The sequence below is a fragment of the Bremia lactucae genome, linkage group LG1, assembly GCF_004359215.1.
Source record: "Bremia lactucae strain SF5 linkage group LG1, whole genome shotgun sequence".
Lineage (NCBI taxonomy): Eukaryota > Oomycota > Peronosporomycetes > Peronosporales > Peronosporaceae > Bremia > Bremia lactucae.
In genome coordinates, this window is record NC_090610.1 from 8645922 (window position 1) to 8659273 (window position 13352).

At 47.7% G+C, this 13352-nt stretch overlaps 5 protein-coding genes across 5 annotated transcripts; all 5 read left to right on the forward strand.

The window, feature by feature from the left end:
• Positions 1-513: 513 nt before the first annotated feature.
• On the forward strand, positions 514-1764 carry CCR75_002908 (uncharacterized protein; the record flags this gene model as incomplete). The annotated part of the gene is made up of 1 exon (XM_067961005.1): positions 514-1764. The coding sequence occupies one exon, from the start codon at positions 514-516 to the stop codon at positions 1762-1764; it is 1251 nt and encodes a 416-aa protein (XP_067820383.1).
• A 246-nt stretch (positions 1765-2010) lies between these two features.
• On the forward strand, positions 2011-3255 carry CCR75_002909 (uncharacterized protein; the record flags this gene model as incomplete). The annotated part of the gene is made up of 1 exon (XM_067961006.1): positions 2011-3255. One exon carries the CDS (start codon positions 2011-2013, stop codon positions 3253-3255), a length of 1245 nt encoding a protein of 414 aa, XP_067820384.1.
• A 139-nt stretch (positions 3256-3394) lies between these two features.
• CCR75_002910 (uncharacterized protein) lies at positions 3395-5219 on the forward strand (the record flags this gene model as incomplete). The annotated part of the gene is made up of 2 exons (XM_067961007.1): positions 3395-4907; positions 5149-5219. 2 exons carry the CDS (start codon positions 3395-3397, stop codon positions 5217-5219), a joined length of 1584 nt encoding a protein of 527 aa, XP_067820172.1.
• A 206-nt stretch (positions 5220-5425) lies between these two features.
• Positions 5426-5626, forward strand: CCR75_002911 (uncharacterized protein; the record flags this gene model as incomplete). Its single annotated transcript, XM_067961008.1, has 1 exon — positions 5426-5626. The coding sequence occupies one exon, from the start codon at positions 5426-5428 to the stop codon at positions 5624-5626; it is 201 nt and encodes a 66-aa protein (XP_067820171.1).
• Positions 5627-5932: 306 nt separating this feature from the next.
• Positions 5933-6637, forward strand: CCR75_002912 (uncharacterized protein; the record flags this gene model as incomplete). Its single annotated transcript, XM_067961009.1, has 1 exon — positions 5933-6637. The coding sequence occupies one exon, from the start codon at positions 5933-5935 to the stop codon at positions 6635-6637; it is 705 nt and encodes a 234-aa protein (XP_067820170.1).
• Between the last annotated feature and the right edge of the window lie 6715 nt (positions 6638-13352).

The following is a 13352-nucleotide window of genomic DNA, read 5'->3' on the forward strand; positions in this document are numbered from 1 at the left end:
TGTGACAACGGCATATTGAATAATATATATAAGTAATGATTTTCAAGAGGTTAATATGATAAAACTGTGACAACGACAAATTGTATGCGATATATAAGTGATAAATTTCTAGGCGTCAATCTGAAATACTGTGACGTTAGCAACATTGATAAATATGTATGATTAATAAATGTAATGTTTCTATGCTCTCAGCTCGATGGAATGAAGTTACCCGCTAATGTTGTTATTGCTACTGGAAAGTCGTAGCTTCTTTGAATAGAAGTACCTTAACAATTACTACCGGCACTGAAACTTCTACGTTTTACGTAAATCTCCTTAAGAGTACTTAAAATCAAATAATAAATAGTAAAGAAATGTGTTGGACACAGTAGCCTCGGTCTTAAAATGCATAATGGAAATGGTCTCGCAGAAGTAATATCATTTCTAAAAATTAATACCTTTGTGTTCTAATAGGGAGTTCTTTTATTGCTACGTGTCGTCACCTAAAACCAAGTCGTAGAGTTATCGTCCGTAATGGAGTCATGCGGCCTAATGTTGATGGTGCTATGTACATTAATAGCTTCGACTGTCCGCTTTGCTACTGCTGATAAAATAGAAGACGTTTCGTTCAAGCCACCATTTGATCTCATGGATTCGCATGGCCAACGAATTGTGAATACCACGTGGTCCCATGGCGGGAACGCAGACGTGAAGAAACATTTTATTCGTCTCACAACTGATCGCCAAAGTAAACGTGGATATTTATGGCACAAACACCCTGTCAATCGTAACGAATTATCAGTAATTTTAACGTTTCGCATATCGGGGCAAGGCAAGCGCTGGTTTGGGGATGGCATTGGTTTGTGGCTAACGGATCACCCAACGTATACTGCCGGTAGTAATCATGGATTTACCGACAAGTATACAGGTATTGCCATTATCATCGATACGTTTGTCAATTCGGAGCACAAAGGAGGGCATAAAGACATAAGCGTCTTTGTGAATGACGGCACGAAAGAGATGGATCAAATGTATACCGAACCACGCGTAGGATGCAATGCAGCGGTGCGTCACAATGAAAAAAGTGCACATTTTGATCCCGTTCATAGCATCTCGCGTATTAAAGTCCGAATTTTAAACACCCGTCTTGTTATCGAAGTCGACGATCTTGCGACCGGCCAATGGGTTGATTGCCATGAAATGACGTTAAACTTACGTGAGAATTGGCTTGAGACGTCTACGATTGGAATCACGGCATCCACGGGTGCCGTCGCGGATAATCATGATATTCTTCGATTGGATGCGTATACGGATTTTATGGATTTACACATTGGTGCTGTCGACTCGGAGACTGTCATGAATGCCGTGTCGAAAGACTATAAAAAGTGGCTTGATTCGCCGAATTGTGGCACAGAGTGTTTAATTGCCGTCTTGCGAAAAGAAATGGCCAATTTTCGAATTGATGCCGAACATCGTTTTTTAGATTTAAAAGAAAAGACCGAGACTACTGTGGCTAAGCTGAAGAAACAGGAATTGACGAGTGAACAACGGGTGCGTGAGATTGAAAGTATGGTGAAGAAAGGGATTGAGTCGTCGCTTGAAAGTTCAGAGAAAGTCTTGGGAGACGAAGTGAATGTCAAGATTTCCAAGCAATTTAAAGAGAATCCCGAGATTGCAAGTGGTGGATGGAAAATGCCATTTGCATTGCTTTTTCTATTTCTAGCGGCAGGAGCGGCATTTGTGTATCGCAAGTACCAAGCGCTCATGAAGTCGCACTTGCTGTGATTGAAAGACGAGGTTTTCCGCAGCTTTTTGGTAGGACATCATGGTGTGGACCACTTCCACTGCGTCTTGTTTTGATTGCTTTAAACGAATAAAACGTATTTTTGCCCAATTGAAGTAGTATTGTGTGGACCACTTCCTTTTACATAATTATTGTGTTTTTTTTAAATTGTTAGAAACTCCTACTTGTTCTACGTGTCAACGTGTCACTCCCCTTGGCAATTTAATCTTCCTTCTCGACACTTAAACATGCTTTATTCGGCCGTAACAGTCATTTCTTTGATCGTGCTAGCCTTTATAGCCTCCATATCGGGTGAACCGCTTCCGTCTTTAACTTTCACGCCGCCATTTGAGCACGTGAATTCGGCCGGGCGTCGTCAGATCTCCGAAAGCTTTACGTATGGCGGTGCCACCGATGTCAAAAAGAATTTCATTCGCCTAACACCCGATCGTCAGAGCAAACGCGGATTTATTTGGAGTCAACAGTTGATTGATCGCAATGAATTGACAACAATCCTTACGTTTCGTATCCACGGACAAGGCAAGAAATGGTTTGGTGATGGCATTGGCCTCTGGTTTACGACCGAAGCGAGGTATCAAAATGGCGAAAATCACGGTTTTACGGACACGTACACAGGTTTTGGGATTGTATTGGATACATTTGAAAATGTGGACCACAAAGGAGGTCATAAAGACGTAACCCTTCAAATAAATGATGGGACAAAGCGCTTAACTGATTTTCACAACGAGGTTAAAAGTGGTTGTGATGCGTCGTTTCGATACCACACGTCAAGTGCTACTTTTGATCCCGTGTATAGCTCATCCCGACTTCGTGTCAAGGTGAAAGGCACGGCAGTAGAAGTACAAGTGGATTCCAACAACTCGGCGCATTGGGAAGACTGTTTTCAAGCAACGTTGCCATTTCAGAACGATTGGCTTCGTCGTGTAAGTTTTGGCATTACAGCATCAACGGGTGCATTGGCGGATAATCACGATATTCTTCGTGTTCAGTCTTATAGCGATATGAAGGATCACGAGGTATTAGTGGCGGATCGTGAATCATGGCTTCATTCATCTTCAAAGGATTTTCCCACGCTTTTTGAAAATATCAATTGTGACCAGACATGTAAAGTCGCAGTGTTAGACAAATTTGTTACGAATTTTCAAGTCGAGACGGAACATTGGTTTGAATTGTTGCAAGAAGAAACGGAAAATACGATTGCAAAACTGAAGGAAAGCGAGCGCGAGAATGAACGCAAGATTCTAGCACTTACGGACCACATGACGTCGATCATGGAGCGTAAAATTGGCCAGAAAATGGCAGTCGTGCGCTCGAATGTGAATGAGAAAATTGCGGTTGAGATTGAAGGTGAGCTCACGGAGGTGCAGTCAAGCTGGCGCTTGCCATTCTTTTTTCTGCTCGTCCTTATTGCTTCTGGTGTCGGCGTCGCGTACCAGAAGTACCGCAAGCTTCTGAAAAGTCATTTGTACTAAGTACTGCGTTTTAAAAAGTAGTACAGGTCGTTGGAACACTTTTTATTAGTTCTTAAGTCACTCGAATACCTTTCCACGCGTATATGTATCTATCTGTTTTAAAAATACCAATCGCAAAAAATTAGTTTTACTACGAACAATGAGGTTCGTGACGCGTGTTTGCGGCCTCCTAATGATGCTAGTATTTGCTCTAGCAGTGGTCTTTACGTATTGGAAGGAGCTGCCACTTGTACGTAAGACTCTACAGCTCTCGTACGAGCACCAGTTGCTATCGCCAGAGCGCGAGGCGCTTTCTAAAAACGTCACAGTCTACCGCAATGGGTACTCGACTGGTGGCGTGGAAATACAGCTCAGTGCTAAAGTTCTTGCGTCACGTTCTAAAAAAGGTGAGCTCGCAGCGTATCTGTCTCAATTTGTGGAGGTCGAAGGGCTTGACGAGACTATGAACGACTCGGAGGAAGAGATGGAACGAGTGGTGTTTACCGTCGTAGCCGATCGTGTGTATAATGGCCAAGGAGCGCTTGTACATGGCTACACGGACCTTCAATTTGGGGATCGACTGTACCTCGTGGCACCAAATTTGCATTTTATGTGGCCATTTGTTAAGCTGGGTCATCGGGTGTTGGTGACATCGACATTTAGTCCAATCAACGAGCCCGTAATTATTGAATCCATGTCCGAGTCTCCACGAACCTTTCGTTTGCATAATTTTTTCACGCATGAAGAAGCTGATACACTTATCAAGCAGACTCTTTTAATTGATGATCCGTATGATCGACTCCAACCATCAAGCGTGGGTGCGACCATGGACCGTCAAATCACATCAAAACACCGTACAAGTGAGAATGCGTTTGATACAATGTCGACCACGGCCATGAGTATTCGAAAACGCGTTTTTGATGTATTGTCGCTTGGGACGTATCAAGACGATATGTGTGATGGCCTTCAGCTGCTTCGATACCATCAAAAACAAGCGTATATTCCTCATTACGATTATTTTCCCATTAATTTGACGGAAAATTTTAATTTTAATCCCCATCGTGGTGGTTCCAATCGATTTGCCACCGTCGTATTGTATCTATCCAATGTCCCATTAGGCGGTCAAACGGTCTTTCCACTCGCAGAAATGCCTTCTGATCTACCCATGAAGTATCGCCACCCATTCGAGTTCACTCGAACCAATGAAGCCATTGGAACCGAGCTTTTTGAATCGAATAGTTGGGAATTAAACATGGTTCGCGAGTGTTCCACAAAGTTAGCGTCGTATCCTTTAAAAGGCAGTGCCGTGCTATTTTATAGCCAAAAACCAAATGGTGAAGTCGATCCAATGTCACTACATGGAGGGTGTCCCGTTTTGGAAGGGACAAAATGGGGCGCAAACTTATGGGTCTGGAACAAGCGTCGATTTAATGCTTACTTTGATTCTTCGATTGTGGTTGTTTTTACGAATCCCACACCGTATGAAGTGAAGCTATTTTGGTCAGCGAGTCTTATGGGTACATTAGCAGCAAATGGTGGCAAGAGGCAGTTTACGTCGTATCCAGGACACAAATGGGTACTGAAAATCAAGGAATACGTTGTATTGGAGTACGTGGTGACGAAGAACACTGGCGAGATGCAAAAGGTGACTGTTCCATTGATGGATGAGCACGGTGCGACAGGATTTAAGGATGCCAAGAGTGAGGCAACGGTTAATGAAGAGCTTTAACATGACATTGTAAAAAATGCACTTGTGTTGATTTAAATGCACCCATGTTGATAAAAATGCACCCATGTTGATAAAAATGCACCCATGTTGATAATGCACCCATGTTGATAAAAATGCACCTAGATGTCCTCATGTAGCTATAACGTTACTTTAAGCCACACGACGTTTTTTATTCTTGCTACTAGCACGAAAGACTTTTTCGAGCTCCTCATCTCCAATAGATTGCAAGTCTTTGCGGCTCGTCGGCGTTTTTTGATAAAATGTGCGGTGCACGCGTTGCAACGTGCTATCAATTGCCTCGCCCTCTCGTTTCTTGCTTGAATTGCGCTCCTCCATCCTTTCGATGACCTTGGATTTCTCTACTCGCTCCAAATATCCTTCGTTTTCTTTCTTGGCTTGCGCAATTTCCATGCGTAATTTTTGATCACGAATCCGATTTTCATACGCAACTTTTTCCGTCAAATGGTCCCACTTGAAACCTTTAAGGTACTTGAGGTTCCAGAGGTCGTCGTGGTAATAGTCACGCTTCCGGCCACCAATTTGCGTCGTATTAAGCATCTTGGCTACACGTTTAGCCACTTTTTTATCCTGAAACTCTATCCATCCTTCGGTATACTGTATTCGACGATTGCCACCCCCGGTTACGCGCTTCTTATGCAGTGATTTGTCTTCTGGCACAAGGTAGATGCGATTAAGCGTCCCGTATTTACCTAGAAGATGACGTAATTTTTCTGGCTTCATAAAAGGCGGTACACGTGCAATATACAAAACGCCACGACGCTCTGATATTTCTTTTAATTGCTGCATCTTCTCGTGCGACAAGTTGTCAAGCGGTTTGGCTGCATCACCACTTATTGATGGCATGCTTTGCGTACCCTGGTTACACTTATGCAGTAACGATTTCAATATCCGAACTTAACAAATTCTGACAGGATTTGGTTTAATCAGTAGTATTTAAGGCCAATAATCATGGAAGAGCTCCAACGAACGGAGCGGGAGCTCGACGGCTTATGGCGTTATGTACTCACGAACGTGTCTAGTACCAAAGACAATAACCCCGAGCAACAACGCTTCACGTTTTCCATACTAGAAGAACAGACACTTGAGGAGAAAGTAAGCGAGGCTATTGCTGCGAACAAACGTGCGGTCGTCGAGGCCCAAGATGTGGCCCAAGAGGTCCAGGATCGCAACGAAGCACAAGAGGCTACACAGAAGTTGGAACATTATAAAAAACAGCTTCAACGTAACATAGCTAGTTGTAGGAAAGCGCTCGTAATGTATCGCGAACGCGCTAAGATGGAACGTCTTGAACAGCAGCGCCGTAGCTTGTTGCCTTTAAGTTCGCGAAGGGTACAGAACTCGGTCCGAGGGAGCTCGTCAGGCTCGGCTGTTGACGTAACGGCTGCACTGAAGCGAACAAAGCAGGTGATGTCCCAAGAAATTGAGCGCGTAAGTTCCGTGACTGAAGTATTGGATGACGGTCGCCAAAGTCTACGGAATTCTTATGAAGAATACGGCAGCGTAAATGCCGAAATACGCGAAGTGCGCAAGAGACTAAAAAGGTTGGAATGGCAAGCGAAACAGGACAAAATGTGGATTGGAGCAGGCATGCTAGTGCTTCTTTCGACAGTGCTATTTATTGTACACGAACGCACTGGCTTCGTTTTGATTTAATTTGTACAGCAGTGTTGCTATTGTAATTTACGAATAGGAGTTGGAAGCAAATTTTTTAATAATTCGTATAAAAACATTTTGTTCTAATTTTGAATTTTTTCTAATAAAAAATTGTCAATTTATAATGTGAATCATATTCAGTGTGGTAGAAATTTCGAGAATGTGTTGAAAGCTTGCTTGGCAATCTTCGAAAAACTCCTTCTTAAGCAACTACTTTAATCTTTAGATTGTGAGTTATTTTTATGAGTGATCAGGCCAGTCGCTTCTTTCACTCAAGCTTTTGTCTTGCCGCTTTGCGGGCAATTTGATTCCAAGAGCAAGCTGAAGAACTGTTATCAAGCTGTGGCTAGCAAGCTTGATAATCGCCCAATTGCTGGTGAAAGTTAATTTGGATATATTTCAGTTATGTGCATGTAGTATGAATGTATCTTGTAAAACGGGATTTGCGAGAAAAAAATCTGAGACCGCAAATGTACCTCTTCGCTGGCACTTTTTTTGGAACAATTTGTGATTTTCACTGAAAACCAGCAAATTTGCCGTTTTTTTACACACTGAATTGTCTTACTCAACATATGTTTGTCTTTGTGAAATTAAATTTAATTCAACTCAGCTCGAAGACCACTTCTCAATTTGCCGGCTACTACGCAAGTCAAATCCAGAAGAACTCAAACTCAAACCCCAAGCCAACTAGCCCTCCAAGTCTTTCCCGCCATGGAACGTCCCGCCGTCTCTGCAGTCATACACGACACTGTCCAAGCAGACGACATGGTGATGAGTGACGTGGGTCCACACCCACAAGCTCAAGAAGTGAATCCAACGCTTCCCGCTTCTACTGCCGACAGTGGTACTAGGTACCCAACTGTCCGTCTCCCTTCAAGGGAGGGCAGCGAGAACGGAAATCCAGCGCACCCTGCTTCTACTGCCGACAGTGGTACTTGGTACCCAACTGTCCATCCTCCTTTGAGCGAAAGGCGGGACAGGGAGAACAGGAACCCAGCGCACGTTCCAACCACTGGTACGGACCAGGGAAGTGACCCTGGCTCTGTGCAAACTGTACCCAACAAGCCAGCACGGTCGTCAGAGACAGGCGCACCCACAACCGATGATGGAATGACAATCCAGCTGTGCGACAGGACTACACATGCAGCCAACTGCAACGTCACCCAGGCAACTGCGCATCCTGACTCGCGTCAGGGTACGCACGCAGCTAAGCATCCAGACGCACGACAGGGTACACATGCGACTGTGAACCCAAACGCACGACAAGGTACGCACCCACCAACCTTGCGTACCCTACTGCAACGGACCACAGAGATTCGGCGCGACAAAGTTGAAGCTCCGGAAAAGACGAAGGTTGAACTACCAAAACCGCTTGCTGCAGACATCGAAGCCATCGATGCGCTGTACGAAGCGGGAGGAGACTGGAGCGCGCTTGCGCCACGGATCGATCGAGCCCGTCCGTATATGTTGCCCCGAGCACGTTACGTGATGGTGATCGAGACTGGACAAGCTTTTCAGCGCACCTCTCCCAACAAACTTCTTACATCCTTCTCCAATGATCACGGCAACCAAGTCGTCCAGCAGCAGATGGACCTGAACCAACTTGGTCAGCTCACCAAGATGCCGGGAGGGAACCTCCGCATCAAGGTGAAGACCAAGGAAGCTTGCTTCCGTCTGGAACGCCAAGAGGTCACCATCCTCGGAGGCAAGTACAGGTTCAGAGAGTTCGACATCCTTGCCGACCGCTTCTACATCGACGTGTCCAGTGTTGACAGCGATGTGGATGCAGATCTCATGCTCAAGCGTTTCTTCGAGCTTGGAGCGCGACCGATCTACGGTACGTTCCGAGACGTGAACCTTGACGCGGTGATGACGACTGCCACCTGGCGCGTGTATTTCCGCTCGAATGAATGTCCACCGCAACTCTTTGTGGACGGTTCTGTGTGCGACCAGCTCGTGTTTGCTGGACGCATCCACCCCGTCCATGCGAAGGATGCACCGTTTCCAGCTCAACGCGTGCCGTTTGGATATCGTTCGCGATATGCGCTAGAGCTCCAAAACCCGACGATGGCGGCAGCAACAGCAACAGCCAACGCAAGATCAACCACGCAACAGCATCAGCCACCCGCGCAGCAGTCGCGGACGTTTGCGGATATTGTTGCTCAGCGACCAATGGAGACATCGTTGCAACTCGCCCTTAGACAAGGTGCCGTCGTTCAACAGGCGGTATCGCCAGCTCGAACATCGACGAACCAAACACCAAGTGAACTGTCGCTGAGCACGAATGGGTTGGTAATGTTGACACCGCCTGGGAGTCCGAATTCCATGCTCAAGCAGCTACCACCTTCCTCCAGCGAGCTCACGACCAACTCAAAGAAGAAGGGCAAACGGACACGCAGTGCGACTGACTTTGCCAACATGCTCATGAAGAGTCGACCGAAGCCACTCGTAGGAGTTGCGACGAGCAACTACTTTGACGTGCTTAGCAAGGTTGAGGTTAATTTCGCCTGTTGCTCGGCCACTCTCGATGAGCAACATGGTCCACGTTTCCAGATCGTGCCTCGCACGGTGAAGGCTCCAGCCCAGTTAAGTGAGTCGAAGGAAGCCAGCCATTTCCTTACCAAGCATCACACCAGCGTTGTGAAGACCGAGAAACCGTTGCCAATCCAAGAGATCGTCGCAGAGATGGAGACGACTGAAGAGACAGCCGATCTCCAGCTATCGCCAGATCGCCTTGCGGTTGCTGATTCCAAGATTTCGGGGTCGCGTAAGGTGTTGCGAAATACCAACAACGCAGACACGGTGGTGTACTACGCATCGTGTTCAACGCCCCTCGCCTTTAATACCGTGTTACTCCAAGAGATGTCTGCCACCAGCTCTCATGTCAGCGACTTGGCTCACCTACACCTGATCAACCGTGTGCTGAGCGCGACAGATCCAGATAAGTCGACCACTTTCGCGAACAAGTGGGCCAAACACCTTGGTGACAAGGTTCCGAAGAAACGAGAGGAGCTGTTCCAACGTGTGGCTGCATGGTGGAAGACACCATCAGACAGCACAAAAGAACTTGTGCGTGCATCCAGAGCACTGGCTCTCTTTGAGCTCATGCTCATGTGCACTGCGCCGAGAATCTTCGAGAAAGACTTCTGGCTCCAACATGTGACTGGTATGTCGATCGCGTGGATTCCAGCACACAATCGTCGCCTTCTTCACCCCAACTTGCTTTTGGCACTGTTGAGATCCAAGCTTGGAGAGATCTGTTTCAAACTTTGGGAAGCTGTCCAATGGCAGGGTTCCATGCTGAACGACCTTGAAGCCCTTCGCGCCAGTGATGGCTTCTACCCAGACGATGCAAGCGTACTCCAGTTACAGAAGGTAGACGATCAACTCACACTCGTGACTGGCCCACTCAGTCAGAGTTCGTAAAGTTGTCGAAACAGTAGACACAGCCAAGATTTCGTGGCAAGGCGTCAGCTTGCTGACAGTCAACACCAATGGGATCAAGAAGAATGGCCATCTGCTGATTGAAAATTTTCTCCAGCGACACAGCGTCTCTTGTGTCCAAGAAACCAAACTACGTGATTCTCATCATCTCGACACACTCAAGTTCAACCACGACGCCCGATTCCAGCACAAACTCTTTGTCAGTGATCCGGGTGCTAACAGCTCAACCCAGACTACCGGTCGGTCAGGTGGAGTGCTGACTGTACTCCGCTCGGATTTCCCAGGTTTCGACACTGTGGTGGAGCTTCCCGATCTGACAGTCCCAGGTCGCTATCTAGTGATCCGAGTGTCAGTTGGGAATGCTCCCATATACATCCACAATGTCTACTCGCCTGTCAACGACTCCGACAAGTTGGTGTTCTTCGATCACCTACGAGTCGACTTGTTCGAAGACAATGCGACGCACCTCGTGCTCGGCGACCTCAACACACCTCTGGATCCAAGCATGGACTCATCTCAACCCTCGCTTCGTGCTCGTCCTGGACGCAGTGCATGCCTCGGTTGGCTCGGTCAGCTTGGAGTGGTAGATTCCTGGCGCATCCACCATCCAGATGAACGAGTGTACACAGGTCCTCAGCCACGTAAAAACCGACTCGACTACATCCTCATGTCTGAAGACTTCAGCAACGCAGTGTACGGCGATGCCAAGTACTTCGAACCCAAGGGTGCAGGTGACCACTTGGTGCACCAAGTCACACTCCGCTCCATGTCCCAGTTGCATGGTCATGGATATTGGAGATTCCCAGCATATCTGCTTGAGTACCCGGAGGTGGTTGAAGCCATCCAGGGTGAGGCTCAGCAACTACTACAAGATATCCAAGCCGCCAAGAACCCAGGCAAGGTCTGGGAACAATGGAAGAAGTCAGTCCGTCGGCTTCTACAGGCACTCCAACGCAAACTTCGATCCCAAAATGAAGCTGCAGTCGAAATAGCTCGCAAGACACTCGACGACGCAGCGAAGCGATTCCGCGAAGATCGTCACTCCGTATCCCAGGCTGGTTTCCATGCCGCTATGGAAGCATACCGGGACTGTGTGAACAGGTCTAGTTGCTATAACCAAGACGCTGCCTTCGACTTCCAAGCTCAACATGCTGAGACGTCATCCAAATACTTCTTCCGACCACTAGACACTTCACTCCGTCGAGTCAGTATCGAAGAAGTCCAGACATCGAATGGACGTGTCTCACGCAACTCCCAAGATATCTCAGCGGGATTCCGAGCTCACTGGGGATCTATCATGGGAGATCGAGACAGTCCAGCTGAATCTACGCCGCCAACCAACTCCAGCAAAAGATGGAAGTTGCTGAGTACGATCGAAAAGCGGCTCTCGACAGAAGAACAAGATCTGCTGAACACTCCAATCTCCGGCGCCGATTTGGCTGACGCACTCAAACACATGAAGGCCAGCTCTGCTCCTGGGATGGATGGACTCACAGCTGGTTTCTATCAAGTTGCAACTGATGTCTTTGGTGAATGTCTGAGCATCGTGTTCAACTATCAGCTAGCACGAGGTGAGCTCCTATACTCCCAGCGTCAGTCAGCAGTCTGTCTCTTACACAAGAAGGGTTCCCGGGCCGATCCGGGAAACTTTCGACCGATCTCGCTCATGGGAGTCGACGTCAAAGCTCTGTCCAAGACACTGACGTATCGACTACAGCTCTCCCTACCCAAACTGATCCACGTCGATCAGAAGGCGTTCGTGAAGGGTAGATCCATCCATCACCACATTCGCTTTCTGGCTGATCTGCAAGATCTCGTGACTGCAAGAGATGAAGAGGCCTACGCCATGTTTCTCGACTTTGAGAAAGCGTACGACCGAGTCAACTGGAATTATATGTTCCAAGTGCTTGATCGCATGGGCTGTGGTGGAGCCTTCTCCGACTGGGTGAAGCTGCTGTACACAGGTCAACAGGCTCACCTTCTGATCAATGGTCACATCCAGCCAGCAATCTGTCCGACACGCGGTGTCAAACAAGGTGACCCGCTCTCAGCATTGCTCTTTCTAATGGTCATCGAACCATTGGGTAATCTGTTACGTCAACACGAAGAACATGGCATCTGTCTGACAGAGGATCACACAGTTCCCGGATTGTTCTTCGCTGATGACTCGACGTTGCTCTCTAGCTCGATACAAGGTATCCAAGCGCAACTCGAACTTGTCCAGGTGTATTGCGATGGCTCTGGTGCCAAGCTCAACTTGAGCAAGTGTACTTTGATGCCACTGCATCGGTTACGTGAAGCCCCAGTTATCCCTGGCATCAAGGTACTGCAGAGAGGCGGGAATGTCAAGTTTCTCGGTCTCCTCTTCGGTCAAGACACAACGGACGATGCCATCATCGAGTTCCTGGATCGACGCTTCTATGAAGGTTTCCTGCTCTGGTTCCGTCGAGCACGAACCTTGAGAGGTCGTCTACTCATCGCGCTCACCATGGTTCTTTCTCGGCTCTGGCACTACACGGTACATGTCCCAGTTCCTGACCGCATTGTCAAGAAGTGGCAGTCGACACTCAACCGATTCGTGCTCAGTCGTCGCTACGAACGCAACGCCAAGCATATCCAGTTGATCGCCAAGGAGTTCCTGTATCAACCACGCTCGGAGGGTGGATTGCACATCCCCAGCATCGAAGCTTCACTCAAGCGTCAGAAGCTCCAACAGTTGCTCCAGTTTGTCGCTGCCTCAACCTCGACGACACGCAACTGGACCACTGCAGGATTAACACTCCTATTGCTTGCTCTCCCAGGTTGGGGCCCATGGCAGCCACTCGACTTCCTGACGATCAGTCCGCTGCGACATGGTGCACTACTCAAGCGGTGTGTCTTGTCCCAATGGTGGAGAGTGGTGTGGTGTCTGTGGTACTCACTCAAGTGGGAAGTCACATGGCGTGATCTCAATCCTCCAGCTCGTCTCACATACCTGCTCAGACAACCGATCTGGTTCCATGGTGCGTCCGAGTTCCAGTATGTCAAGGCAACTCGAATTGACACTTCAGAAGTCCAGCGTCGTAGCTTCTGTATGGTTGCAGAGCCCCAGCGCAGTTATCGTCAACACGTCGCCAACGCTTTCCAGATAAGAAGTCTCTCTGACTTCCTATGTCCGGATGGTTCATGGCCAAACGTCGACGCTTTTGCTCGCTCTCATATCGACTACCAGTACACTGCTGTACCAGCTTACCAGCAATACAAGTGGCTCCGCGCACTCCATGTTGAAGCC